The 27,905-nt window shown below is 56.0% G+C and overlaps 1 protein-coding gene and 2 long non-coding RNA genes across 7 annotated transcripts; 1 reads left to right on the top strand and 2 right to left on the bottom strand.

Annotated features, from left to right (window-relative positions):
• Positions 1-36: 36 nt before the first annotated feature.
• Positions 37-8,166, bottom strand: GGT6 (gamma-glutamyltransferase 6). Of its 5 annotated transcripts, XM_077893178.1 has the most exons (6): positions 6,627-8,164; positions 3,326-5,649; positions 2,594-2,714; positions 1,903-2,105; positions 1,699-1,812; positions 37-1,461 (listed from the first exon to the last, which is right to left on the bottom strand). In XM_077893178.1, the coding sequence occupies exons 2-6, from the start codon at positions 3,363-3,365 to the stop codon at positions 428-430; spliced, it is 1,512 nt and encodes a 503-aa protein (XP_077749304.1). In that variant the 5' UTR covers positions 3,366-5,649; positions 6,627-8,164; the 3' UTR covers positions 37-427. The 5 variants fall into 5 exon arrangements, with proteins under 5 accessions (XP_077749304.1, XP_077749303.1, XP_077749305.1 ...); XM_077893177.1 differs by having other exon boundaries at positions 3,326-8,164; XM_077893179.1 differs by lacking the exon at positions 6,627-8,164 and having other exon boundaries at positions 2,594-2,794; positions 3,326-3,402.
• A 584-nt stretch (positions 8,167-8,750) lies between these two features.
• On the top strand, positions 8,751-19,773 carry LOC144311125 (uncharacterized). The gene is made up of 3 exons (XR_013376685.1): positions 8,751-9,053; positions 9,377-9,699; positions 19,521-19,773. It is a non-coding gene; the product is annotated as an uncharacterized LOC144311125 (long non-coding RNA).
• Positions 18,575-27,904, bottom strand: LOC144311124 (uncharacterized). Its single transcript, XR_013376684.1, has 4 exons — positions 27,709-27,904; positions 26,130-26,354; positions 19,885-20,470; positions 18,575-19,796 (listed from the first exon to the last, which is right to left on the bottom strand). It is a non-coding gene; the product is annotated as an uncharacterized LOC144311124 (long non-coding RNA).
• Between the last annotated feature and the right edge of the window lies 1 nt (position 27,905).

Here is a 27,905-nt window from a genome sequence, read left to right as displayed (position 1 = left end):
CACTTGGGAACCTGGGAAGCAGAATTGGCACAGGCATCCAGGAGATTTGATATTTATTTTGTTTCCAGATCAGCTGACAGAGGTCAGCAGAGGGTGGGTGTCCTGAAGAGGAGGCCAGAGAGGTCTGCCTGCCCCTCCCATGGGGCCTGTGGCCAAGGCACGAGCTTGGCACCCTTCTACCTGTCCTTCTCAGAGCTGGATCTGAACTCGGGGCTGGTGCTGCGGCCTGGTGCTCTTACCCATTACCCTCAGTATCCTCAAGCGAAAAAAGACTCAGATCTGGAGTCCAGATTGGTGACCAGGTCAGAGGCTGTGAGCACATAATTTGTGCACACTCTGCATGCAGGTCATCCCTGCCGGGCCTGCTCTGCCCCTGCCTGCAGGCCTGAGAACCCCCACCCCACCCTCACTGCTACACACTGCCTCCTTAGAAGCCCTGGAAGGTGCAGCAGCCACTGGGGATGCTGGAGACGTGGGCGTGCTCTGCATGAGCGGCCACCTGGAGCAGGATCCCTTGGCCGCAAATGCTAGTGTTCTGTGTCGGTCCCTGGTGCTGCCAGTGCTGGGCCTGGTTTTGGGGCCCAGCCAGGTGACCAAGCAGGGCACGAGTTGTGACCCTGGCCACATCAGGGGCTCCTGAAGCCACCAGCCCCAGCACATCAGCATCTGTGTCATCCAAGCTGCTGTGAAGGACGAGGGGACAGGCCCAGGCACTAGCGGCAGGTGCAGCCACCAGATCACTAAGTAGAACCCCAGTGCTTGGGGACAGGTGTCCAGAGCCAAAGGAGCTGTTGAGTGAGGAGATTAGAAGGAGCACGGAGCCACTGCTGTCTATGGTGGCCAGGACACTGCCCACAGGGGTCACAGGAGTTTGTGGGAGTGGTAGACAGAGGTCGGGAGGGGGCCTTCCAGAATGCAGGGCTGCCTGCAACATGGCCAGCAGCTCTGGGCCAGCAGAGGGGCTGCGGGTGGTGGACAGGACACCCTGGGGCACAGCCAGCTGCAGTGCCGGCTCCAGGGAGGGTGTGGGCCCCACGGAGGGTGCCTGCAGCCCCAGGTCTCTGAGTAGTGGCCTCAGTAGGGCCTCCCCGGCGAGGTCTGGGGTGGGGGCCAGTGCTGCCCTGTGTAGCACAGCCGCCAGGCTTGGGTTGGTGGCTCGGGCCCCAGGGCCCAGGGGCGTCCCGTCACTGTGGCATAGCAGTGGACAGAGACCCTCTGTGCCCTGCGCAGCCAGAGCCCCAGCCAGGGCCGTGTCTACCAGGAAGCCCTCCTGAGCCAGCGTGCTGGGGCCAGTCAGCAGCTGTGGCCAGGGCAGGCGGCCGAAGTGCGTGTGCAGCAAGCGCAGAGTCTGCAGAGCAGACGGCAGCCCCAGGCCCGGGGCCAGGGTCCGGGCTGGGCCCGACGTCAGGGCGGTCGATCTGCCCGAGGTGCCGTTATGAAAGAGACCCCAGAACGTGGCACCTGCAGGGGAGAAAGGGGTCACACAGGACTCGGTGACACGGGGGTCGGGAGTCACTGCCTGGGCTGGAGACAGGGGTTGTTAACCAGGCCTGGGGTCATGACCCCTCGGACCTTGGAACAGGGGCCACAGCCCAGAGTGGAGGCTCCTAACTCTCCTGGGTCCTGCCACCAACCGGCCTTGAGCTTGGGGCCCGAGTTCCCGGGCGCCGAGCAGGCCTGGGGTGGAGGGTCACTGACCTAGCCCCGTGGCGTGAGGGTGCACCACTGCCAGACACAGAGCTGCTCCCACTCCGGCGTCCACCACGTTGCCGCCGGCGGCAAGCAGCTCTCGGCCCAGGTGGGAGCACATGGCTGCAACAGGAAGAGACGGTGTTGGGTGGGGAGGGTCCGCAGCCAGGCCCCCCCCCCACCGTCCCTTCCCCAGCACCTCCTGGCACTGACCTGCAGGGCTGATGGTGGCACCGCGGTGGTACACGCCAGGGGTGTGGGAGTGCCCACTGGGCGGGGCTGCTCCTGAGCCCGGACTTCCTGTGGGGTCGCCCCTGGCATGGAGTTGCCTGGCGGCCAGCGAGAGGCCAACGGCCAGCAGCAGCAGAGCAGCGACTAGGCGAGCCCAGGCCCCGGGCAGCCTGTCAACCTTTCTCCTGCCGAGACAGGTGTCCTGAGCTGAGGTTGGGGTCGGGGGCAGCCAAGAATCCCAAGAGAACCCTGGGAATATTTCCCAAAAGTTTTGGTCTAACTTGGGAGAGGAGTTCAAGCCGGCCAAGGAGAAGGTCCTCCTGGCACAGTGCAGACAGGACATGGTGCCCGGGAGGGGTTTGGGGGAGCAGGGCTGCTGGGGTGGGCATCTCTGAGGAGGACGCTGAGAGGCAGGCTTGGGCCAGGCCGGCGTGAGGCCTGTGGGGTGGCTTGGCTGGCGGGACGAGTGGGCCCTGCCAGGTGTTGCCGGGCTCCAACTTGCTGAGCAGGTGCCTCCTGCACCTCCCGGCCTCTCCCCGTTTACCCCGAACGTTCCTGGAGCCCAGCCAAACACGGGGGGCCTGCCCCCACCCCCACCTTTGGGACTCCAGAAGGGGGGACTCGCTGGCCTCGGGCCTGAGTTGCCGGGTGCCCAGGCTGGTCCTTGGCTCACCTCAAGGAGTCCTGGGGGCTCCAGGAATTGGGAATGACCAGCTCCAACGTCTCTGTCTCCTCCTCCTCCTCAGATCCCAAGCTTGGATCCCAGAGCGCCAGCTTTTGGTAGAGCACAGGCCCTGCGGCGGGTTCCATGGCCCCGCGGTGCTCACGCCAGCTCTCCTGCTGGTCAGCCTCCCCCACTGAGTCCCGGCCTCGCCTGCGCTGGGCGGTGGGTGGGGGGTGGGGAGGTGGAAGCAGCCCCGGGGGAAGGTGGTGTGGAATCTAGAACAGGTCTGGGCAGGGCGCAGGGCCAGGGCGGCTGCGAGCGTTGCCCCATCAGGGCATGGGGCCTAGGGGCTCACGGGGCTGGGGGCCGGGAGGGCGTGCAGCAGCCGGAGGGGTGGGAGGAGCCCAGCCTCGGGCGCACCGCAGGCCTGAGACCAGGCCAGGACCCCCGCGGCCCCCTGAGCTTCGCGGATCGCCCCTGGATCCCTCTGCCCGTTGGGGACGCAGTGTGGTGTGGGTCGGGCTCAGCATGCGGCTCCTCAGCACTGGTGTGGGCAGCCAGGGCCTTCTCTGGGAGCGGCCTGCAGGGTGGGACTCCCCGGGGTGTCGTCGTGGGGCTCCTGTCCAGCAGGTGGCACTGCAGGCCTCCGGGGCCCAAACGCTGCCACCTCGGCCACCGTGGACACACGGGGGGGGGGGGGGGGGGGGGGGGGGGCGGGGGGGCCCTCTGCTCCCTACACACCTGTGCTGACCTGTCCCCCGTGATCCCGGCGCACCGCCATCTTGCAGGCCTCACATCCTGACTCCCAGACGTGTCCCCGCCTCCCGTGGCCGGTCAAGGCCACCCCGCCTGTGTGCTCTCTTGTGCCCAAGATGGCGAATCCGAGAAACCACCAAGGAGCCGACACGGATGCAAACACACGAGGGTTTATTACAAGCTCGAGCTTGGGTCCAAGTACACCCGACACGGCGGAGCAGGGACTTGGACCCCGAGACTAAGAGGCTCAGCAGCTTTATAGGGGCCCGTGGCCAATGGGATACGCAGAAAGTTGCACAGTCATGCTGGTCCACTGAGCCGGATTTCGGGTTAGGGTGTGCCCTGGTCTCTGACTAGGGCGGGGCAGTGCCCTAGGTAATAAGCAGTCAGCACAAGGGGGGTGCAGCCAAAATAGAGTCAGTCCTGCTCTGCTTGTCCAGGGGTAGAGGATTTTGTTAAATTTCCTGGGTCCCACATTCCCCCCTTTTTCAGAGGATCCTATGCAGGACTCAATCATGGGTCCAGGTTGCTCTCAGAGTGAGTCAGGGGAATGATTAAACCAGGATTCTCACCAACCTTGTTGCTGTTCTCGCTCTTATTTACAGTTGAGGCAGCACATAACCCACCCCCCCTTTGTTGGAAGAAGACTAAGTCTAATCCCCTTTTATTTTGAAGGACAACCTCGGACTAGGGAGTCTTGAAGGTGGGAAATAAGTGAGAACGGCGCAGTCTTAGCTTTAGGGGATTGTCCTTGTCTGGTTGGCTTTTCCATTCTGGAACAAAGTCCGTGAGAACGGCGTGTGGGTCAGCCGGCCGGAGGGACGTGTGTGTAGTGGACCCAGGGAGTAATCCCGTCGACCTTGAGAGCAGTGGGAGTGGTCAGGATCACGAGGTAGGGTCCCTTCCAGCGAGGCTGAAGTGTCTAGTGTTGGTATCTCCGCACATACACCCAGTCACTTGGCTGATATCGATGGGTGTCCAGGGGTGGCCCAGTCTCATAGGGGGCCCTCAGCTTAGGCCACACCTGCTCATGGGTTCGTTGTAACATTTGGAGGGAGAAAAGAAGTTGGTGATCATCAAATTCAGCAAGCACCTCAGGTTTTAAATTGGGGATAACCGGTGGAGGAAGACCAAACATGATTTCGTAGGGAGTCAGTCCCATCTTATATGGGGAGGTCCTCACCCTGTATAGGGCGAAGGGGAGGAGAGTCACCCAGTCCCCACCAGTCTCCAGGGCTAATTTAGTTAAGGTCTCCTTTAATGTTCTGTTCATCCTCTCTACCTGTCCTGAGCTCTGGGGCCTATATGTACAATGTCATTTCCAATCTGCCCCAAGTACTAGGGCCACTCCCCGTGTTACCTTAGAGACGAATCCTGGGCCGTTGTCTGATCCGATCCTAACAGGAAAACCATACCTCGTAAGATGTCTTCCAGCAGTTTCTTGGTCACGGTCTGTGCCGTTTCATGTTTGGTGGGAAATGCCTCTGTCCATCCTGAAAAAGTATCTACAAACACTAGTAAATACCTATACCCGTATTTTCCAGGTTTTACCTCAGTGAAGTCCACTTCCCAGTAGGCTCCTGGGCGGTCCCCTCGGAGCCGGGTGCCCGGGTTAGATCCATGGGCGGAGGCATGAGGTATGAGGTATGAGGTCTTCTATCTTCCTTGTTCCCATGAGAGTACTCCGATGCATTTGGGATAGGACTCGCGTCCTAGTTCCTCTGGCAAGATGATGCTGGAGTCTGTGGCCCTCCACCAGCCACGCAAGCACTGGGTCATAGGCTAGCGTTTGATCCAGTGTAAGTCAGCATCAGTATAGTTGGGGGTGTCAGGCAGGGTCGGTGACCCCCGATCCGGTAGCGTGGTAGCTAAGACCTGGGTCACCAGAAGGGCCGCCTCTTTTGCTTTTAAATCGGCTAGCCGGTTTCCCCTGGCTACTGGCGTGTCTGCCTTTTGGTGCCCCGGACAACAGATGATGCCTAGGGCCTTGGGCAGCCAGAGGGCCTTTAGGAGTTCAAGAATCTCCGTTTTGCTTTTAACAGTCTTTCCCTCTGCTGTTAGAAGCCCTCTCTCCCTGTAAAGGGCTCCATGGATGTGAGTGGTGGTGAAGGCGTACCTGCTGTCGGGGTAGATGTTTATTCGTTTACCTTCCCCCATGGTCAGCGCCTTGACCAGTGGGATCAGTTCTGCCCGTTGAGCCGACGTTCCGGCTGCCAGTGGCTCTGCCAGACAGCTGGCCATTGATGCCTTTCTCAGGGTCCATCCATTCAAAGGTGAAGAGGTCTTGGCTCCTGGGTGCTAAAGGCAGGCTGAAAAAGGCATCTTTTAAATCTAATACTGTATATCAAGTTTTGTCTGGAGGCAGGGTGGAGAGGAGGGTGCATGGGTTTGGACCATAGGGTGCATATCCTCTACTCGCCGGTTGACTTCCCTCAAGTCCTGGACTGGCCTGTAATCGTAGAGTGCAGTTTCTGAACCAGCAGCAAGGGAGTGTTCCATGCCGATTGGCAAGGCCTCAATATGCCCGAGTCCAGTAGTCGCCGTATGTGGGGTGTGATTCCCTACGTGCTACCAGAGGCATGGGGTATTGGCGGGCCCTGACAGGGTCTGCCCCCGGCTTTAGTTCTATGTATATGGCTGGTCGATGTTGGGCCAGCCCGATTCCCCCAGTTTCTGCCCACGCTTGGGGAAATTCCCGCAGCCAACGGTCAATGTCAGTCATTGGCGCTGAGGGCATTTGGTGGAGACATGTTCGTCTTCTAAACTCAGGACAAGCACCTGAATTGGGTGCCCCTTCTTGTTTAGGACTTTTGCCCCTTCGAGGTGGAAGCAAATTTGCGCCCCCATCTTGGTGAGCAAATCCCAACCTAACAACGGGTAGGGACACTCAGGGATGACCATTAAGGAGTGGGATACCCGGCCCGTGCCGAGATCCACAGTTCTTCGGGTAGTCCATGAGTATTGTTTGGTGCTCATGGCCACTTGCACCCATGAAGTTTTGTTTGCCAATTTTCCTTGGGGTTGTAATAAAACTGAATGTCGTGCCCCAGTGTCCACTAGGAATTCAACAGGTTGCCCCTCCACTTTAAGAGTTACCCTGGGCTCGGACAGGGGTGCTGAACCCTGACTTTCCTAATCGTCCAGGTCCTCCATTTCTAAGATCTTGGCAGGGGCCTTAGATCTTTTGTTAGGGCAGTTTTTTATCCAATGGCCCTCCTCTTTGCAATAGGCGCATTGGTTTTTATTCATCTTAGCTCCCAAGGGGGACCAGGGCCATCCTCCTTACCTGTCCCTGAAGCCAGCTTCTTGAGGTGCCTCCGTCTTTCCTGTGGGTCGTCCATGGTTGTGGCCAGCAGGATCTTGGCCGGATTTCGGGTCTGCTGGTCACTTAGTTTGGTTTGTTGTTCTTCCAGACTTTCTCTATTATTATAGACTCGTTCTGCCACTATCACTAAGTCCTGCAAGCTCTTCTCTCCCAGTCTCTCTACTCTTTGTAATTTCTTTTTAATATCCGGAGCAGCCTGGTTAACAAAAGCCATGATAATTGCGGCCTTTGTTTCTGGGGCTTCTGGGTTCATAGGGGTGTACTGCCTAAAAGCCTCTATGACTCTCTCTAAGAAGGCTGCTGGACTCTCATCCTTACCCTGCCTCACATCATAGACCTTGGCCAGATTGGTAGGCTTGCGCGCAGCAGCCTTGAAACTTGCCATTAGAGTCTGGCGGTAGACCAGTCTCTCCTTACCTTCAGCTGAGTTGTAGTCACAGGTGGGGCGGGATAAAGGGAAGGCAGCATTTATGAGGTCTGGGTTTTGAGTCGGCTGTCTGTCCTCTCCCAGGACAGACTTCCGGGCTTCCACCTGAATTCGTTCTCTTTCCTCGGTGGTGAAGAGAACCTGCAAAAGCTGTTGGCAGTCCTCCCAAGTAGGCTGGTGGGTAAAGAGAACAGTATCTAAAAGCCCGATTAGACCTTTCGGATTATCAGAGAACTTTGCATTTTGGGTTTTCTAATTATATAAATCACTGGTGGAGAACGGCCAATATAACGTTAGCTGTTTGCCAGTCTCGTCGGGGGGCCCCATGGCTCGGAGAGGAAGGGCGGTGGAATCAGTTGGCCCCGCATTCAGAGGTGCGGCCGTCCGGTGTGTCTGACCGCGTGTCCCTGCTGCTGGCCCGCGCACAGGGACTCCCTCGTCAGGGAGGGGTGGTGCCCCTTCTGCAGCCCCTGATGCCTCCAATGGAGGGGCAGAAGCGGGGAGGGATGCCCAGTAGGGCGGCGGGTGAATCAGGTCCTCCGGGGAGGAATCCTGGAAGACTGGACGAAGGGGTGCTTCAGGCATAGAGTCGGTCTCCTTTTTGGCTTTCTGGAGGGCTAGAATCTCTGTGGGTCCTGCTTTGGGGGGTAAAAATGGTTTTAGCCAAGGAGGGGGATTCTCGATCATGTCCTGCCAGATCAGGATGTAGGGCACCTGGTCAGAGTGGCCGTCCGGTTTGTCCCTGAAGACCACGGCCTTAACTTGTAAGATAATAGGTAGGTGAAAAGTTCCTTCTCTGGGCCATCCCACGCCAAAGGTTGGCCATTCTGATATGCAATAAATTTGGAACCTCTTTCTCCATATGTCTATGCTCAGAATACAAGCTCTTTCCCTAATATCCAAGAAGTGAGAGAGCATAAGCGATAGGGGAGTGGTTTCTGTCTCCCCCATTGTGTCCCCAATCCACACCAAGACACAGACAGTAAAGACGATTAACAAGGACACAACAACAGAGACAAATGTACAAACAGTTAGCAAGGACATAGTAACACAGACAAACGTGCAAACGGTTAACAAGAACACGGTAACAGACAAACGTTCCGTGCGGCCGCGGAAACAAAACAGAAAGTAACCTGAAGGGCTGGCAGCCAGCCCTCCTTACAGATGAGGACCCCGTCCTCTATACAGATGAGGACCCCGTCCTTTATACAGATGAGGACACTGTCCTCCAGGCAGGGGCAAGGGACGTCTCCTCAAGACCCCCGGTCGACGGCCCACCAGCGCGTCCGCCTAAGCCAAAGCCGACCCAATACAGATTGGAATTCCTACAGTACAGTACAGTTCAGAGCTCTCAGAAAATATGCGCGCAAAAGGTGGAAAAAGTTGAGTGCACTCACCACGCGTGAAACCCTCCGCATGGGGTCCTGGAGGTTTCTTGGATCCCGGACGAGCCCCCAAATGTTGTGCCCAAGATCGTGAATCCGAGAAACCGCCAAGGAGCCGACACCGATGCAAGCACACAAGGGTTTATTTACAAGCTAGAGTCTGGGTCCAAGTCCCTGCTCCGCTGCGTCGGGTATACTTGGGCCCAGACTCGAGCTTGTAAATAAACCCTCGTGTGATTGCATCGGTGTGGGCTCCTTGGCGGTTTCTCGGATTCACGATCTTGGGCACAACACTGTCTTGCCCGAGGGCGCATAGCCATCCCCCTCACCCCACGCCCCCACCTGGCTCTTCCCCAGGACCCTGTGCTCCCACTGGTGGCCCCTTCTGCAGCTTCACTGACTCCCCACTGGTTCCTTCTCAACAACACCTGAGCAGCAGCTCTGTCCTAGGGATGCAGCCAACAGACATGCACACCTGCCACTGACATCAGCACCACAGCCTGTGGGGATGCTCCCCTCACCCCTTCTGGGTTGCCCCTGCAGATGCTCTGCAGCTGGGAGTCAGGGGCATCTCAGGTGAGTGCAGGGATGCAGGTAGCCTCTCACAGACAGAGGCGAGGGCCAAGGCCCTGCGGGGAAGGGTGCCTTCTGTGTGCCTCAAAGTCAGTTGGTGACCTGGGGAGGCAGAGGGAGCCTCTGGGACACTGGTCCCCAAACGTGGGATCGTGGAAATATATCCAGCTGTGTGTGTATGACACATGCACTTCTCTGCAGGGATATTTTATCTCAAAATGTAGGTTTTATTTATTTATTTATTTTTGAAGCTTGAGTATTCTCTGCACTGGAACAACACTCACAAAAATCGTCTGGTGCCCTTTCTCTTGCCTCGTCCCCCAAAGGTGTGGCATTCTCTACCTTTGGGAGCATTGGAGCCACTCTGGGAGTTTGTGAAATCAGAATGTCATTCCCGGAGTTCTGACCCGGAGGGGCTGGGTTACGGCCAGGAATCGGCTTTTGTAAGTCCCAGGGGACCTGGAACCACATGTGCAGTAGCGCTGACCTACAAAGAATCACGTTGACCTGCTGCCTCCAGTTCCCTGCCTCTCGTTTCCTGTCAGCTTGCTTTAAGCTGGTCTCTGGGGTTTCTGGTTCCTCCGATTGAAAAGCAACCAACCGAATAGAGACACCAGCAGAGGACCACCACCTTTGTGTTTTGCCAAAGGTATGTGTGTATGTGCGTGTGTGTGGAGGGGGGATTCACAGAGACCATGTGCTCTTGTTTCATAAACTCAGGGGCAGTTACAATCCCAGTGGGAAGGCTGTCGGGACCGCTGCATCTGTGGTGTCCCCATGTTCTGTAGCAGCTTCGGCCTGGCCCTGGGCTCCTAGCACTGGCTCCCTTTGCTCAGCCGATGTGATTCCTTGGCCCCTGTGAACACACATCTCTCTGCTCCTGGAGCCAGACAGAGCCTGATGAGCTCTTTGGGACCAAGACTTCCCCCGATCGAATCCCAGGGAAACTTCCCTTCTGTGTCTTCCTCGTCCCAAAGCCCTGGGCCCAGATGGCACTGCCCCCCACGCCCCACAGGTGCCTGTCAGCCAAGCTCCTGTTAGACACTGGACAGGCTGGGGCGGCGCAAGGAGGGTGGGGTTCCGCAGGGCTTGGGAGTGGCGCTGGTTTGCAGACCCAGGAACTGGTCCGCTGTGTGCCGCTGACTCACCGCATGCACGGCTGCAGGGAGCCTTGACTCCACTTGTTCAAAACAGGAGCGGCGACATCTGTCCTCCCAGAGCCAATGTGTGAGTCAAGGGAGGATGCATGTTGCAAACACTGAGGCCGGGGTAGGTCCACGGCGGGCCCTCCACAGACAGGAGCTCCTGCCTGCGGCTGTGTGACTTATGTCAGAAATGTGTATTTCGTTATCCTATTTTCATACCGAGTTCCTGAACCCCTAGAATGTCCTAAATCCTGGTACAGAGACCCCAAAAGTGTCTTGTTTGTTAGCAAGGTGGCACTGGGACCCCAGTAAGGGGGCTGGTGGCAGGAGAACCACTCCCGGTCTGCCTCCTGACCTCTGGGTACCGGCAGGGGGCAGGAGGTCGAATCAATCACCTGCAACCGATGGTTTAATCAATCGTGTCTGAGTAATGAAGCCTCAGTAGGAGCCAAGAAGGACAGAGTGAGCCCGGCGGGTGCTGGCCGGGCCCTGGGGAGGGTGTGGCGGCGCTGCCTCTTCCCTACACCTTGTCCTGGGCATCTCTCCACCCACTGCTCCCGAGTCGTGTCCTCTTATAATAACCCGAGGATGAGGCCTGTGATCCGCTCCCACTGACGCATCAACCTGGGGATGCGGTCATGGGAACCTCCGATTCAGAGCCATTTGGTCAGAAGAACGGGGAACAGCTGACTTGCTCCTGGGGTCAGATGCAGGGGCGAGGGCGGCCTGTAGGATGGAGCCCTTACCCTGTGGACTCTGACCCTACCTCCACAGACACAGTTGAGGGCTGGAGAGCTGGCTGGTGCCAGAGGCCTGCTGGGCGGGGAGGGGGTGGGGGAGCCCCTCCCCATTGGAATTGGGTCCAGGAAGCAGTTACTTCCTCACCACTTTAGGGCTTCAGTCCTGTGATACTCTAGTGGTCGGGGTCATTCACACCCAGCAACCACCCACGCTGGTGCGCACGCTCACAGGGGGTGCTGAGTCACCTGGGATAGGACTGCAGATTCATTCCTTCATCCTCTTGGCCTTAGACACACGTTAGAATCACCTTAGAGTCTGGCAACCTTAAACTCCTAATACCGAAGCTGACCAAATAATTAAATCAGAATCTTTAGGTTGGTGATAATCAGTGTGTATAAAGCTTCCCAGGTGTTTTCAACGTGTAGCCACGGTTGATAACAGCTGCCCTATCTAGGGCTCTAGTGATTTTTGCAACAGGAATCACTCTCAATTAAAAAGTATTTTTAAAAAGATTTTACTTATTTATTCATGAGAGACCCAGAGAGAGAGGCAGAGACACAGGCAGAGGGAGAAGCAGGCTCCCTGTGGGGAGCCCAATGCGGGACTCGATCCCAGAACCCCAGGGTCACGCCCTAAGCTGAAGGCACTCAACCACTGAGCCACCCCCATTTTTAAAAAAGATTTTATTTATTTATTTATTTATTTATTTATTTATTTATTTATTTATTTATTTATTTATTCATGATAGACATAGAGAGAAAGAGAGGCAGAGACACAGGCAGAGGGAGAAGCAGGTTCCATGCAGGGAGCCCGACATGGGACTGGATCCCAGGACTGCAGGATGGCGCCCTGGGCCAAAGGTGGCGCTAAACCACTGAGCCACCCAGGGATCCCCCACCCCCCATTTTTTTAGAGAGAGGGTGCATGTGTGCAAGTGCCTACAGGGGAGCAGAGGGAGAGAGAGCGAATCTTAAGTGGGCTCTGTGCTGGGCTCCATCCCATGACCCCAGGATCATGACCTGAGCCAAAGTCAAGAGTCAGACGCTTAACCCACTGAGCCACCAGGTGGCCCTTGTCCATTTTTTAAAAAGTTTTTATTTAAGTTCCAGTCAGTTAACATATGGTGTGTGCTAGTTTTGGGTGTGGAATTCAGCGATTCAACACTCCCATTCACCTTCGTTCTTCACACTCCATCAAAGCTTTAAGATACTGCTATCCTGGTCTCCCCTGTCCCCCCCATCAAACACCAACTGAATCAGTGTCTCTGCAAGCGAGTGCCCCAAAGAACTGCTGCTTATGTTTATGCTCCCACAGACACATTTATCGGGTGTGCGTGGGCACCTCCTCTGGGCACATGGGCTGGCTGGCAGGGCAGAGCTCCATCAAGCCAGGGGGTCTCAGAGGCAAGGAGGGGTATGGGGCAGGCCGGCGGTCAGCAGGAGCCTGCTCAGCACCCCTCCAGCTCAGACCTGCTGGGTGCATGCCTGTGTGTGTACATGTGAGCGTGTGAGCATGCACACACCTTTCTTCACTGTGGCTCTGTAATTGGCCACCAAGACAGGCTCAGATTTGAGTCCAGTTACAGACTGGGAGGCAATGAAATGGGGTTACAGGAACTGGGTTTTCCCCGTAGGGTGATTCTGTGTGAGGTGTGAGGTGACCAGAATGTCGGTATTAAAAATTATATAATAAAAAATAAAAAATAAATTAAAAAAAGAAATCACGTAGGTGATCCCAGCCTAGGAACCACTGGAAATGCTCTTGAACAAGCCGGAAACGACCTGAATGGAACGAGCAACTGTGGGCACTGACTCCGAGGATGGGGGTTACGCGGAGTCCCGTGCGGTGGGGCGGGGCTGCCGGCAGGGACTTTCAGGGGACGGATGCGCAGCAGCCCCGTAAGGGTACTCAGTGCCCCCATTCCCCAGGTCATACACTTGACAACGGCTCACGCAGCACTTTCTACGTTGGGTAGATTTCGCCACAATGGGAAAAAAAAAAAAAAAAAAAAAAAAGAACAAGGTCTCCCAAAACAAAACAAAACAAAACGTAAAAGTTCGTTCAAGGTTAAAATCCTCTCCCTTGGGATCCCTGGGTGGCGCAGCGGCTTGGCGCCTGCCTTTGGCCCAGGGCGCGATCCTGGAGACTCAGGATCGAGTCCCACGTCGGGCTCCCGGTGCATGGAGCCTGCTTCTCCCTCTGCCTGCGTCTCTGCCTCTCTCTCTCTCTCTGTGACTATCATAAATAAATAAAAATTAAAAAAAAATCCTCTCCCTTGCGCCTTCTGGATCTGTTCTGGGCCTGCTGGGGACACCGCTGGCCCTGCCCCCTGCCCTCCCCCGCCACCTCCGCTCCTGCGCTCCGGCTGTCAGGGTGTCACTTCCCGCCAGGGGGCGCGCGCGGGCAGGCTTCAGGGGCACCCTGGGTCCTGTGTTTGCACCTGTCCCCGTGGAGGCAGGCACCCAGCCCTCCCCCCATAGGTTTAGGGGTGTCAGCTTCCCATGCAGTGAGCTGTCACCACAGTGCTCTCAAAACCGCCGCTGCCCAGCAGGTCTGCCGTACATTCCCTTTTAAAAATCAGATATTTTTTAAAGGTATAATGTATATAAAGAGATATTCACCAAATTTAACACATACAGCCGTTTACCCACACCACAATCAAGACAAAGAACATTTTTATCTCCCTGAAAGTCTCCTTTTCCCTCCCAGTCTCACTGTTTACCTCTGGCCCTCATGTGTCTGTCTTTTCCAAAGGGCTCCTGTTTTGAGGATTTACAGATCAGGATGGGATCTTACAATATATCATAATTCACATCTGACTCCTAGCACGTGGAGTTAAGCCTTGGAAAGGCATCCATGTTGTTGCATGTATTTTGTATTTTTTCTTTTTTTGTTGATGAGCAGTGTTCGTTGCATCTATAGAGGACAATTTATTTGCTCACCAGTGGAGATTGGGTTGTTTTCGGCGTTTTATTGCTGTGAACATAGCTGCTATTAACATTCGTGCACAAATCTTTGTGCGAACACACGTTTTCATCTGTCTTAAGTGAATAGCCAAGAGCGAGATTTCTGGGCCACATAGTGTAGGGTTGACTCAGGAAGACCTACCCATCTACCTTCCAAAGTCCTGGCACCATTTTGCATTCCCACCAGACATGAATGAGAATTCCAGTTGCTCTGTGTTCTTTTTTTTTTTTTTTTTTTAAGATTTTATTTATTTATTCATAGAGACACAGAGAGAGGCAGAGACACAGGCAGAGGGAGAAGCAGGCCCTCTGCAGGGAGCCCTATCCGGGACTCTACCCTGGGACTCCAGGATCACTCCTTGAGCCAAAGGCAGATGCTCCACCACTGAGCCACCCAGGCGTCCCCATTTGCTTATTTTCCATTCAAATAACTTCTTTGGTGAAGTATCTGTTCAAATCTATTGCTTTTAAAAAAATCAGGTAAGATCGAGTTTTAAGAATTCCTTGTACACTCTAGATTCAAGTCTAAGTAAATGAACTAACCTGTTTTGCAAACGTTCCCCCCCCACCCGGTCTGTGGCTTGTCTTTCCATATTTTAATGGCCTCTTTTGCAGATCAAAACTTTGTATTTATTTATTTTTAAGATTTTATCTATTTGAGAGAGAGAGAGAGAGAGAGAGAGAGAGCATTTGAGCAGGGGGAGGGGAAGAGGGAAATGGAGATTCCCAAGCTGACTAACCACTGAGCATGGAGCCTGACTTGGGATCAATCTCATGATCCTGAAATCATGACCTGAGCTGAAATCAAGAGTCGACCACTTAGCTGGCTAAGCCACCCAGGCGCCCCTAGAACTTTTTATTTTTGATTAAGTTCTATTTATCATTTTGATTTTGTTCCCTAAGAACTCTTGGCCAGGGCACCTGGGGACTCACTCAGTTGAGCATCTGATTCTTGATTTCAGCCCAAGTCATGGTCTCAGGGTTCTGGGATGGAGCCCCACGTTCCGTGTGGGGCTTAGCAGGGAGTCTGCTTCTCCCCCTCCCTCGGGTCGTCCTCCCACTGCTCGCGTGCTCTCTCTCTTTCTCTCTCTCTCTTTTTTAAAGATTATTTATTTATTTATTTATTCATGAGAGACACACAGAGAGAGGCAGAGAGACAGGCAGAGGGAGAAGCAGGCTCCATGCAGGGAGCCCGAAGTGGGACTGGATCCTGGGTCTCCAGGATCACAACCTGGGCTGAAGGTGGCGCTAAACCGCTGAGTCACCTGGGCTGCCCATCTTTTTCTAAGATAAATAAATAAATCTTAAAGGCTCTGCCTTCGGCCCAGGTCATAAACCCGGGGTCCTAGGATCGAGTCCCGAGTCCCGCATGGGGACAGTAACTTTGATTGGGGTGGTGATGCTCTGCAGACCCATGTGAAGTGAATCAACAGTAATATTGATTCTTGTAATTTGTGAACAGTCGTATCTCTCCATTTATTTAGGATATTGGAATATTTTGCGGTTTTCTGCATACAGGTCTGGTGTATGTTTTGTTAAATATATCCTTGGGCATTTTTAAGTGTTCTGCAATCCTGAATGGTACTGGGCTTTCTGCTATTGTAAATACTATCGTAAACGGGATTTTTAAAAATCCCAGTGTCCTACTCATGTCTTGTTCAGGTAGAGAAATCTAATTGATTTTTATGGATTGACCTTGATCCTTGTATCCTGAGACCTCACAAAGTTCATTGATTAGTTACAGTAGTTTGTTTTGTTTTGTTTTTTTTTTTTTGATTACTTAAGATTTTCTCCATGCACACCCATGTTTTGTGAACAAAGGGTTTTCTTGGTATCTGGCATGCACACCTTCTGTTTCTTGTCTGTTGCATGGGCTGAAACTCCAGCACAAGTTTGAACTGAAGAGGTGAGACAAGATATGCCAATCCCCTAATCTTTGAGGAGACCCAGTCAGCCTTTTATGGTCAAGAACGATGTTCATTGTAGGTTTATCTTGGCTGCTTTTTGTAAGATTAAGGAAGTTCCTTTCTGTCCCTAGTTTATTTACGAAAAGGTCTTTAAAAAAAAAACACTTGATCATTAGGGGATGTTGCATTTTTTCAGATGATTTTTCTGCATCTATTGAGCTAATCCTATAGTTCTTCTGGTTTGCACTGTTAATTGGGATTATATTGCTTAATGTTCAAATGCTAAACTAAGTTTGCATTTGTGACGGAAACCCCTGATGGTCACGATGCATTATCTCGTTGTGTGTTACTGGATTCAATTTGCTCAAGTTCTGTTGTGATGTTCTTATCTACTCTGAGTGTCAGGAAAAAACCAGGCCAGGAGCAGGTCCTGTCCTTTGAAAATTTCCTTCATTTTTTAAAAGGTGTTTTTTTTTTTTTTTTACATTTTTTTCTTAAATATTTGGTAGACTCCATTAGTGAAGTAATTGGTGTCTGGAGATTTCTTTTTTGTTTGTTTGTTTGTTTTAAAGATTATTTATTCATGAGAGAGAGAGAGAGAGAGAGAGGCAGAGGGAGAACCAGGCTCCATGGTGGGAACCGGACATGGGACTCGATCCCTGGTCTCCAGGATCATGCCCTGGACCAAAAAGGCAGCACTAAACTGCTGAGCCACCTGGGCTGCTCTGGAGATTTCTTTTAAGAAGGATCAGCTATTCTTTTTGAAGTGAATTTTGACACTTCATGTCTTGGGGGGATTTATGCATTTCATTTTTTAAAAATATTTTATTTATTCATAAGAGAGAGAGAGAGGCAGAGACATAGACAGAGGGAGAAGCAGGCTCCATGCAGGGAGCCCGACGTGGGACTGGATCCCGGGTCTCCAGGATCACATCCTGGGCTGAAGGCTACACTAAACTGCTGAGCCACCCCGGGCTGCTCAAGGCGACCTTTATTATGAGTCTGGTTAGCCCTTCTGCTAGCTCATGGTCTTTCTTTTTTTCTTTTCCTTTTTTTTTCCTTTTCTTCTTCTTCTTTTTTTTTTTGCAGCTTTATTGAGGTATAATTTACAAATAAAATTGTCATATGCTTAGAGTGCACAACATGAGGGGTGTGAGGGTGGCTCCGTCGGTTAATATCTGACCCTTGATCTCAGCTCTGATCTTGATCTCAGGTTCATGAGTTTGCACCCCGCGTTGGGGACAGAGATTACTAAAAAATAAATAAATAAACTTAAAAAAAACACAAAGTGCACAACATGATCATTTGATGTACAGACACACTGTACAAGAATTCCCACAATCAATTAACACGCCCATTGCCTCACATGGTTGCCTGTGAAGCATCTCTGCTTCCAAGCCTTTGGCTTTTTCTCCCCCTACATGTGGGACCAGGCAGGATGTGCCTTTCTTTCTCTGTCTGGCTAATTACGTGCAGTGTAAGCCACGAATCTGTGAACGGCAGGATCTTCTTTCTCAGGGTGCATAATATGCCCTTGTGTGTGTTATATGTATTCATACTGTGTCCACAGAGGCTGCACTTCCCTCATGTTCTCTGGATTGCACACACTCTGGGAGGTGCGAGGCGGTCTCTCACTGTGGTTTTGATTTGCCTTTCTCTGATAATCGGTGACCTCGAGCACCTTCCAACACAACTATTGGCCTGTTTGTGCATCGTCCTTGGAAAAATGTCTCTTTGGGTCCGTTGTCTGATTGATTGATTGATTGACTGATTGATTTATGAGAGACAGAGAGAGAGAGAGAGGGCGCGGCATAGACACAGGCAGAGGGAGAAGCAGGCCCCATGCCGGGAGCCCGATGTGGGACTTGATCCCGGGACTCCAGGACCACGCCCTGGACTGAAGGCAGGCGCTAAACCGCTGAACCACCCAGGGATCCCCTCTTTGTCTGTTTTTAATTGGCTTGTTTCTTTGATACTGAAATCCTCATGTATTTTGGATATTAGCCCCTTATTACAAGTATGTGGCTTGCAAATATTTTCTTCCATCCTGTGGATTGCCGGATTGCCTCTCATTCTGCTGAAATGCACGACCCTTTCGATGGCTCTCCCTGGGGGCCTGGTGTTCTGCGAAGTCTGTCCAACCCTGCAAGGTCTGTCTATCCTGACTGGTGGAAGCAGGGACTGTCTGAGCTCCTGCGTGGGCTCTGTAGGTTGCTGGGCCTGCTATTTCACAGTGGTTCTTTGCTCTCATGTACAAGCCTGGCCGTTCTTAGCAAACCTCCAGGAGATGCTCTGCAGACACCTGGAGCTCTTTCTCTGAGTCTCCTTCCTTCTTGGCCCTTGGCCCTGAGAATTTGAGCTGCCTCAGCTCAGTGGGGCTGGGGGCTCTAGGCACCCCATCCCCTCCACCAGCTTCAGGGCAGGCCTTGCACATTACATCTGTGCTGCCCGTTGTTCCCTCTCAAAGAATGTATTTCAGGGCATGATCCCGGGGTCCCTGGATCAAATCCCACATCGGGCTCCCCGTAGGGAGTCTGCTTCTCCCTCTGCCTGTGTCTCTGCCTCTTTCTCTCTGTGTCTCTCATGGATAAAGAAATAAAATCTTTTTTTTTTTTTAAAGAGAGAGAGGCAGAGACACAGGCAGAGGGAGAAGCAGGCTCCATGCACTGGGAGCCCGATGTGGGATTCGATCCAGGGTCTCCAGGATCGTGCCCCAGGCCAAAGGCAGGCGCCAAACCACTGTGCCACCCAGGGATCCCAAGAAATAAAATCTTAAAAAAAAAAAAAGAATGTTTTCTGTGCTCCCTCCATCCCTGCAGCCACCTATTTGCTTACAGTAGGAGGGCAGGGCCTGAGGCCCATAATCCTTGGAGGGCAGGATAGGACGTCCTCCTCCTTGGATGACTGAGGCATGAGCTGGACACCAATCTTCCAGTTCTCTCCATTTTCTCCCGCTCCTGGAATAATTTCCTGACTTTCCCCATGATCCCAGTGAAACTGCTTCCCGGGATGAGGGCGAGGGCCAAGCATACCTGCACCCAGTCCCCTCTGCTTGGGTGGGACTCACAAGGACTCATCTCTAATTCTTCCTAACGCCTCAACAACCTCTTCAACCTCTTTTGTAAGCCCAAGGGGTGGGGCGGAGGGTCAGCTCAGGGTCAGGAACCTGGTTTTCAAGCACCTCCATGGGGATCCAGCTTCGGTGGGCTGCCCTCGTGCCAGCGGGTGTGTGGGAGTCCCTGGCACCCGCTGTCCTGGGCCTTAGCACGGGGCCAAGACCAATCCTCTTCTCGTATCCTGTCACATCTGTTTAAACATCGCAGGCTTTGTCTATCTCAATTCCCAACTTTTACAAGCGCGGAGGGAAAACAGCTCCTGACCCGCACAGATTTGACCGAATCATGGGTCCTGGAGCAGGGGTGGCTGAGAGATTCTGCTGGGTGGGATGGAGGTCACAGGCAGGGCTGGGACGCACTTAGAGGGACAAATGGGACCAGGGGAGTGATGAGAGTGAGTGGGGGGCCTGCAGGGGCTGGAGGGATGGGGGTGGTCAGGGCTGGCCGTCTTGAAAATCGCAGCTCTCCCGCAGACAAGGCCATCTGGTCCCCCTCTGGCACCACCTGGGCAGGAGCCCCATGCTCGGGTGACCGCGGCTGGGACCCTGGCCTGCGTGCTGCTCCCTCCCAGGTCCCACGTTTGTTTTCCCCTTAGGTGACGCCTGAAAACACAGCCTGCTTGCCAGTGCTATTCGCTCAGCACTGCTGTGTGCACGGCCCCACCTTTGGAAACAGTGCTCTGGTGGTGGTGTCACACTGCACACCCCGGACGTCACACTCTTGCTTCCTGTTGTCAGAACCGGGTTTCTTCTTGCTCTTTGATGCTGAGCTGGGATCTCGCCCCGCGTGGGGCTCCCTGCTCCTTGGGGAGCCTGTGTCTTCCTCTCCGTCTGCTCCTCCTTCTGTGCTCTGTCTCTTCAATAAAGAAAATCTTAAAAAAAAAAAAAAAAAGTGTTCTCCAAATTGCTCTAAGTTTCTCAGTGAGCAGCCCTTACATCCCCTAGATTTGTTTGCCTTACCAGTGCTCTGTGGTCCCTGCTTATGAGGTTTTCCGGAGGTTCTGCAAAACTCAGGGCCACCTGCCCATGGCCTCTGCTCGGTCTGCATCTGGCCAGGCTCCCAACCGCGGTCTTCTAAGACGTGTGTGCTGTGGCCTGCACTTGACAGGAGCGTCGCATCTCTGGGACAGTCCCTCTGAGCCTGGTGGCTCTGCTGAGGCCCAACCACGGGCATGTGGCTTTGCCACTCACCATGGCCCTGAGGGTGGACATGCTGGGCTTTGGCTCAGCCCTAGTGCCTGCACGCCTGGCCCCAATCTCCTCCCAGCACCCCTACACTGCCAGCCTCTGCCTTCTGTCCTCTTTCTTTGAAGGACTGGTCTCCGTTTCTTGTCTACAAACATATCCTCTCATATTACTAATTTTTGAAGATTGCATGTCTCGGCTCCGGAGCTGAGGGTTTCAAGCAAGTTAATGTCTCTGCATGAGATGGACCTTCTATTACCTGAAGGTTGTTATGCACGCCTGGAACTGCATGCCACTGCTGGACTTGACCCACAGCTACTCACATCACTCTTTGGACCTGGTGGTGAGGAGGCCGGCTCACCTAGGGCAGAAAGAGAAAGGTAGACTCACGTTGTCGTGTTTATTGAGATTCAAGTTTGGAGACTGGATGTATTTTTGCTGGTTTTATTTAGCTCCTATATGAGTGCTCACTGAGTGCCTGACATTACACATGTGTACTAGTTTATGACTCGTAACAATCCTAGGCCACAGGTACTGTTGATATAATTTCCATTTTACAGACAAGAAAACTGAGGTACAAAGGGTAGTGAGCCATGAGTGAGATTCAGAGAGCTGTGCTCTTAGCCACTCCTTAGCATGTGAGCGTGCAAGAGTGCATGTGTGTGCACTTGTGTGAGCATGTGTGCACGTGTGTGCATGTATGTGTGTCAATGTACACATGCGTGAGAGCATTGTGCACGTGTGTCTGTGTGCATGTATGTACATGCATGTGAAAGCGTGTGCATGTGTTTATGCGCACATGTGTGAGAGCACTGTGCATTTGTGTGCATGCGAGAGTGTGCAAGCATGTGAGTGTGCATGCATGTGCTTATGTACGTGTGAGAGCACTGTGCACATACATGCGTAAGAGAGCGTGTGTGAGCATGCGCTTGCACGTGGGGGGGTGTGAACCACACACTGACTGTGGCAGGACATTCCACAGTGATGGAGGATAGAGGACACGGGAGCAGGCTAAGGGGCCTGGTCCTGACCTCCTGCCCTAGGCCAGCTCTGCCCGCCTCCTCCCTGTGCCTCACATGTAGCAGCTTGAGGGCCCCAGAGGCCGGGAGGCAGCAGACACAGCTCTGCCCCCTCCCCTTGTCACCGGATGATGGGGAGTAACGTGGAAACCACTCGACCCCAGAAGCCATGGCTCACAGCTCTCCCACCCTGCAGTTGCCCCTTGTTCCGGAAACACAGAGACATGAGGGCTGAGGGGAGGGTGCGCCTGGGAGGTGGGGGTCTGTGGCGGGAACCTCTGGGACAAGCAAGAGGTCACAGGGCCCTGGGGGCCTGGAGACCCTGGGGACCTGGAGACCCTGGGGGCCTGGAGACCCTGGGGGCCTGGAGTCCTGGGGGCCTGGAATCCTGGGGGCCTGGAGACCTTGGGGGCCTGGAGTCCTGGGGGCCTGAAGACCCTGGGGGCCTGGAGTCCTGGGGGGCTGGAGACCTTGGGGGCCTGGAGTCCTGGGGGGCTGGAGACCTTGGGGGCCTGGAGTCCTGGGACCCTCTGGGAGGCTGGGGCTGGGGCTGGAGCAGGTGTGTGTGCGTGTCTGCCCCTCCCTGGGCTGTGGCCTGGCCTCCCTGGGGCTGGGGACAGGTGCCCTGCTGCTCTGCGCCCTCCTTCTGAACATGGCCAGCTGGCTCAGCCCCTGCACCAGTGTCAGGTTCCAGGATGTTCCCTGGGGGAACTTTGATCTGGAAAGAATGAGGGTGACCGATCTGGCTGCTGCCCAGGGCCCAGCCGTGTCACTGAGACCTGGCCTGGGCTGCCCCTGCTGCCTTCCCACCCCGGGGATGCCGGGCCGTTGCTCAGGGCTCAGGGCACACAGGAGGGGTCTTTCTAGCCTCCCTTCTGTCCCCCGTTCTGTCCGCTTCTGTCCAGTCACTGGCCTGTGTGCCCCTTTGTCCCCTTCATTCATGACTGCGGGGTCAGGAGGATGAACGAGGCAGGGTCCTGCCCTTTCAGGAGCCCCCAGCCCTACACCCCAAACAGGAATCACTACTCAAGACACACATAAGTTGCCTGTTGGAGGATGGAGACAGGACGGGAAAAGAGATGTATTCCAAAGGGCATGACAAGGCGGGGAGGGGAGGTGAGTGGGAGAGCCCTCATTAGGGTGGGCTTCCCAGAGGAGGCGGCGTTTCAGATAGGCTCTGAAGACCTGAAGGATGAAGGATGGGTGGGAGTCTGCTGGAAAAGGGCTAGTGGAAGGGATGCTTCAGGTGGAGGGATGAGGGCAGGCCTGCATGAAGAAGTGGGTTTTGCGCATTTGGCGAAGAGCTGTGAATGGCACCCTGAGGCAGTGGGGGGGGGTGGGTTAGAGGGAGGGTGCCTCTGGGGCTTGCAGTGGGGTGGCGAGGAGGTGTGGGCAGGCCCTGATGCCTCCCGTGAACACTCAGCCCCCGTTAGGCCCTGGGATGCTTTTGAGGGCCCGGCAGCACCCCCACAAGCTCGGCCTCCCTGCACCCTCAGTGCCTGGGTTGGGGCCTTTCCTGGGCTGAAAGCAGACACTGCCCGGCCCACGGGCACAGGAAGGTGAGGAGCCTCCGAGCCCTGGACCTCTGGCTCCTGTCCCCGGGAGGCTCCAAGCCCAGGCTCTATAAATAGTCCCGGAGGGGGAGGGTAGCAGGCTGAGCAGGGCTGGGGCGGGGGGCCAGGCCTCTGGATGGGGGTGGGGTAGGGACAGGGCAGAAGGAGCCCCAACGACAACTGCTGACCCTGTGGGTGGCTGGGTCCCCTGGGCCAGAATGGCGGGGGTCAGCAGGGCAAGGAGGGGCCCCCCTCCTTGTCCTGTCACTGGGCTGGTTTCTGGAGGCCTGAGGCTCAGAATACAGGCTGTGGGGGCTCCAGGCTGTGCTGCCCCTGACACCACCACCACCCCCCAGAGCCCGGGGGCACAGGACAAGCCAGGGCAGGATGCGGGCTCTTCCCAGACCTGAGCCCTGCTCCCCTGCCTCAGAGCTGCCATTCCCAGGGCATAGGCAGAGGGCTCGGGGGAGCCGGTGGAGACCTTACCAGGCTGTGGGGCTGGGGCTTGGGGCTGAGGCTCCTGGAAACGGATACTTTGAGCCCGATGGCCATATCGGGGATGGACGCGGCTGTCTCCATGCCCACCCAGCTCTGAGGGCACCAAGCCACTCTGCGCCAGGACACACACTCGTTCCATGCCAGCCTAGACCCCCACAGTGGGCGGCGGGAAGCTCCTCCCCAGGGCCGGAGGCCCAACATAGCTCCCCAAGGGGGGGAAGTTCTGCCCTGTGTCCAGCCGCTCAGAGCCAGGGTCCCTTTAGCCCTTCACGGGCAGGAGCCAGCAGAGCAGCCCACAGCGCCCAGGCTCCGCGCCCCTGGGGGCGGAGTGCATGCGTGGGCCCGCCAGAAATGGGGCATAGGCCGTGTGCAAGGAACAGATAGTGACACACACTCAGATGTCAGCAAGCCTGTGTGGACACGCAACACCCACAGACACACATGTGTGTAGTGTCAGTGGCACAGGACTTGTCGCGATGTATAGGTCGGCACATGTGCTGCCGGCACACACATGCATGTATTAACATGTACTCACCACCCACGAGCAGATGCATAGAGATCCCTCCGACATACACAGGTGCAGCAAACGAACACGTGCCCTACACACATTGAGCATGTGCAGGAACATGTGCAAGTACCACAGACTCTGTAACGCCCACGTGACTCCTCCACATGGATGTACACGCAAGCATGATGCAAGCACAGACATGCCCTCAGATGCATGGGGAGAAGACAAACATCCCACGCTTATGTGCGTTAGGGCGAGAGTCCCCTGTGGATGGAATGATGAAGTCTGAGGTTTGGTGGGAGTGACCAGGGGGTGGGGAGTTTCCGCAGGGCTCCGGGGTCAGCCTCAGTGGGGCTGTTTCCCGCTGGCACATGCCCCCCTCCACCTCCCCCCCACAGGGCACAGCCTCCACCAGGGCCCCACCTCCATGCCTGGCTCTCCCCGTGATCCCGGAGCCCAGCCACCTGGCAGGACAGGGTACATACAAGCTCATGTCCCCACTGCTGTGGATCTCGTAGCAAGGCAGTGGTTTCCAGGACGAGCGTGGGTCCAGGATCCAGGGGAGGAGTGGTGGCAAGGCCCAGAGTGCATGTCTCAGATTCCTTGTTAGCTGGGGTCCTGGGGGCATGGGGTGTGGCTGCTTTACGGCACTCCCCACCCCCGGGGTCACAGAGCGGGATTGCCAGGCCCGTTTGCTGCCCTGCAAGCTGAGGGCTGCATGGATGGTGTGGCAGGGCCATCGGGCCTGACAGATAATGAATCAGGCCGGGCCCATGCCCCTCCGACTGAGCCCTTCTTGGCAGAGGGGCTTGGAGGGGTCCCTGGTGACCTGGGGATTAGCTGTGTGCGGCACCCCTGGGCCCCCAGGTCTTGCCATTCCTCGAATGCACCCTCCAATGTATCTTAGCAAACAGCACCCCACACCCCCCCGGGGACCCGACCATCTCTTCCCTCCCTTTGCTCAGCGTCTACCCATCTACAGTCCCTGGCCCCCGAGGCCAACCAGTGAGCCCCTGTTTCCCAGGCATTTAATCACCCAGGGTTTCCTGAGCACTTTCTAAAGCTAGGTGCCATTCCAGGTGAGGGGACAGATGAGTGGCCACAACAGAGCCCCTGCCTGTGAGGAGTGTGCATGTACCCGGCACCCATGCACCTGGACCCAGGGTTCAGGGCATGATGTGGCACCAGCCAGGCAGCAGAGGAGTGTGGAGGTCTGAGCACTCCATCCCTCGTGTCCTTTCCCCGCCCAGTAACCCTGATGTGACCTGTGTTCTCAGGAATGAGGAGTCTGGGTGGGAGCTTCAGGGCAAAGACTGGAGGCTGCTGGGTCTAGAGAGAGGGCAGGCGGTGGACAAGTGGAGATGGTGGGTAGGGCTGTGGGGGTGGGTGATTCTACCCAGGGAGGGTGTGCAGGGGGTGGGGGGATGGCTGGAGCCCTCTAATTCCAGGGGAGAGTAGCCTCAACTGGCCCGGGACAGGAGCCACTGCGCAGACCCAACTGAGTGTGACAGTTGGACCAACATGCTGGGGATGGGGCCTGGATTCTCATCCTGCCTTTGTGTGACTGGCTTTGTGGCTGGGGGCTGGTCCCTCTTCCTCCTGGGGCCTCAGTCTCCTCATCTCAGGTCTGTGACTAACTTCCCTGACTTGATGGTTTTGGCCTGGAAGGATCTGATCTGGAGAAGGGACAAGCAAGGGGGGGCCAGAGGTTGGGGGTGGGCAGCATGTCCCCCATCCTCTCCCAGCCTGGAGCAAGGGCCCAGGCAGCGCCCAACAGGCAGTGGAGGGGTCAGAGCCAGCGGAGGAGGAACTGGAAGACAGCATCAGAGTCCTCCGGACCTGGTGGGAGGTCGGCCTGCCCCGCCCACGGACATCAGCGCGGGTGAACGTGCAGGGAGTGCGCAGCCCCCTTAGCGGGCCTCCCTCGCAGGCTGGTACGGGCGGGGGGCGGAGCCTGCTTCCTGGGGGCGGGGCGGGGCGGAGCTGGGGGCGGAGCCTGAGGGCGCGGAGCTGGGTGGGGCGGAGCCGGGGAGTAGACCCGGGCGGGGCGGAGCTTAGACGGGCTGGGGCGGAGCTAGGCGGGGGCGGAGCCCGAGGGGCGCGGAGCTGGGGGGAGCAGGGCCGGGCGGGGGCGGGGCGGGGGGGCCGGCGCCTGGGCGGAGCCGGAGGGCGGACCCTTAGAGCTCAGAGCCCGCGCTGGCCCCGCCCCCGCCCGTTGCAGTCTCTCCCGGCTCCCGCCCCTCCTCTTCAGGCTCCTGGTACAGCTCTCCTCCCCGGGGCTCAGCTCCAGCTGCTGTACTGACTCAGGAGTCCGACTGCGGACGGAGAGCCGCCGGGGGTGGCCTTTCTGGAACCCACAAGGAGCCCCACTTCCGCGGCAGAGGGAGCCCGGTCCCGCCCAAATACTTCCCTGGTGGTGGATCGGGACCGCGGGTGACTCACCCGAGGTGAGAGCGGATGGGTGGACCCCGAGCAGCTGGTTCCTACCGTCCACCACCTGAGATCCGGCCAGCCTGCCCTCCGGGGAATGAGAGAAAAGGCTGGACTCGGTCGGGCCTGGGCCCACCCCCGTGCATGCCAGGTGGCCCAGGTGCACTTGAGCCGGGGAGCCAGGGGTCAGCTGTCTAGTGCCTCCTGGGACTTCTCCGCGTGGTTCTCCCGTGGGTCCTGCAAAAAAGGCGGGAATGAGGCCGGGTCTCTGAACCTCGGGCCCAGGTGCTCAGACCTGCCCGGCCGTGCAGAGTGTGGGGCTCTCCCCGCCTCTCCGCGTGCAGGGAGCAGTTTGGTTCACCCCGTGTAGACGGCTACTTGGAATACACGCTCACACACACACACTCACACATACTCACGCTCATGAAACATGCACGCCTTTTGGCACTTGACTTTCTTATGAAATAATTGCTGGAAGGCTCCTTTGATTAGGTAACCCAGCGTTCCTTCCTGTCTCCACGGTGGGGGTGGGGGGGCGCTCAGCATCTGTTGGGCTGATCCAGCTCCTTGTGGGCAGTGTGGGCCAGTCCATGGGGTCTGTGCTTGGAAAACACAAGCCCTTCGGGACCTCTTGTCCCTCAGGCATCTAGCTAGGCCTGCCCAGCCACTGGGCCTCCTTTGGGTGGGCCTGGCCCGGTAGGGAGAAGGCTAGTCAGGAAAGGTTTGGGGAGAAAAAGATTGGATGTTCCCATTTTTATTTTATTTTTTTAAAGATCTATTTATTTATTTTTTTCATGATAGACCTAGAGAGAGAGAGGCAGAGACACAGGAGGAGGGAGAAGCAGGCTCCATGCCGGGAGCCCGACCTGGGACTCGATCCCAGTACTCCAGGATGGCACCCTGCGCCAAAGGCAGGCGCTAAACCACTGAGCCACCCAGGGATCCCCTCCCATTCTTATTTTAAAACAGATTACAATTATAGGGAAACTCAGTATCTTTGCTCATTATCCTGTCCTCCTGAAGAAACAGTTGTTTCCATTCTTCCCTCTTTTGTGAGGCATGCCGGGAAGGGAGCGGATGGAAGAGGGGATATCTGGGTTTAGGAAAGAAAGGAGTGTTGAGAGGGAATAGAGGTGGGATTACAGGCCGGTGGATACATAGTCTCCGAGGTATAGGGCCCATTACCCAAAGCTCACTCATCCCAGGATTGGGAGATTCAGCCCTAGGGGCACCCTGTTTTCCTCGGTGCCAGACCTCAGACTGTCCAGGATCCCCTACCAGATCCTCCGCCAGGGGCCCCTTGGGGAGCCTGGAGCCCCTTCTGATCACTGGCCAGAAGGACACAAAGATGGAGCTACGGAGTGGGGCTGCGAGGGGACTTCACAGGGGTCTCCCCTCCCTTCGGTCTTAAAAACTGGTGCAAGAGATTCCCCGTAAAGGACCCCCAGGAGGACAGGGCGAAAGTGAGGGTGGCAGTTCTGGGCAGTGCTATTGCCGTTGGGCTCCCTGAACAGTGGAGGCGTCCCGTCCCCCTCCCCCCGACCCCCCAGCGGGACCGGTCCTTGGCTGAGAGCCCCCAGGGGATGCATACCCGCATTACTGGTCTCCAGAGTAAAGTCCGCTTGGGGTCGAGGCCTTCTTCCGGTGGGGCGACCGCCCCCGGCTCCGGCCGCACGCTGCAGCCCCGGGCTCGGGTGGGGGGCTCTGGGACCCGGAGCTCCCTCTGCGGCCGCGCCCCCGCGGACCTCGGCGCCCGCGCTCCGGGATCCACGCCTCCGCCGCTCCCCT

Source organism: Canis aureus, chromosome 3, assembly GCF_053574225.1.
Source record: "Canis aureus isolate CA01 chromosome 3, VMU_Caureus_v.1.0, whole genome shotgun sequence".
Lineage (NCBI taxonomy): Eukaryota > Metazoa > Chordata > Mammalia > Carnivora > Canidae > Canis > Canis aureus.
Note: the sequence above shows the minus strand (reverse complement) of the source record. Positions and strands in the feature narration are given on the sequence as shown.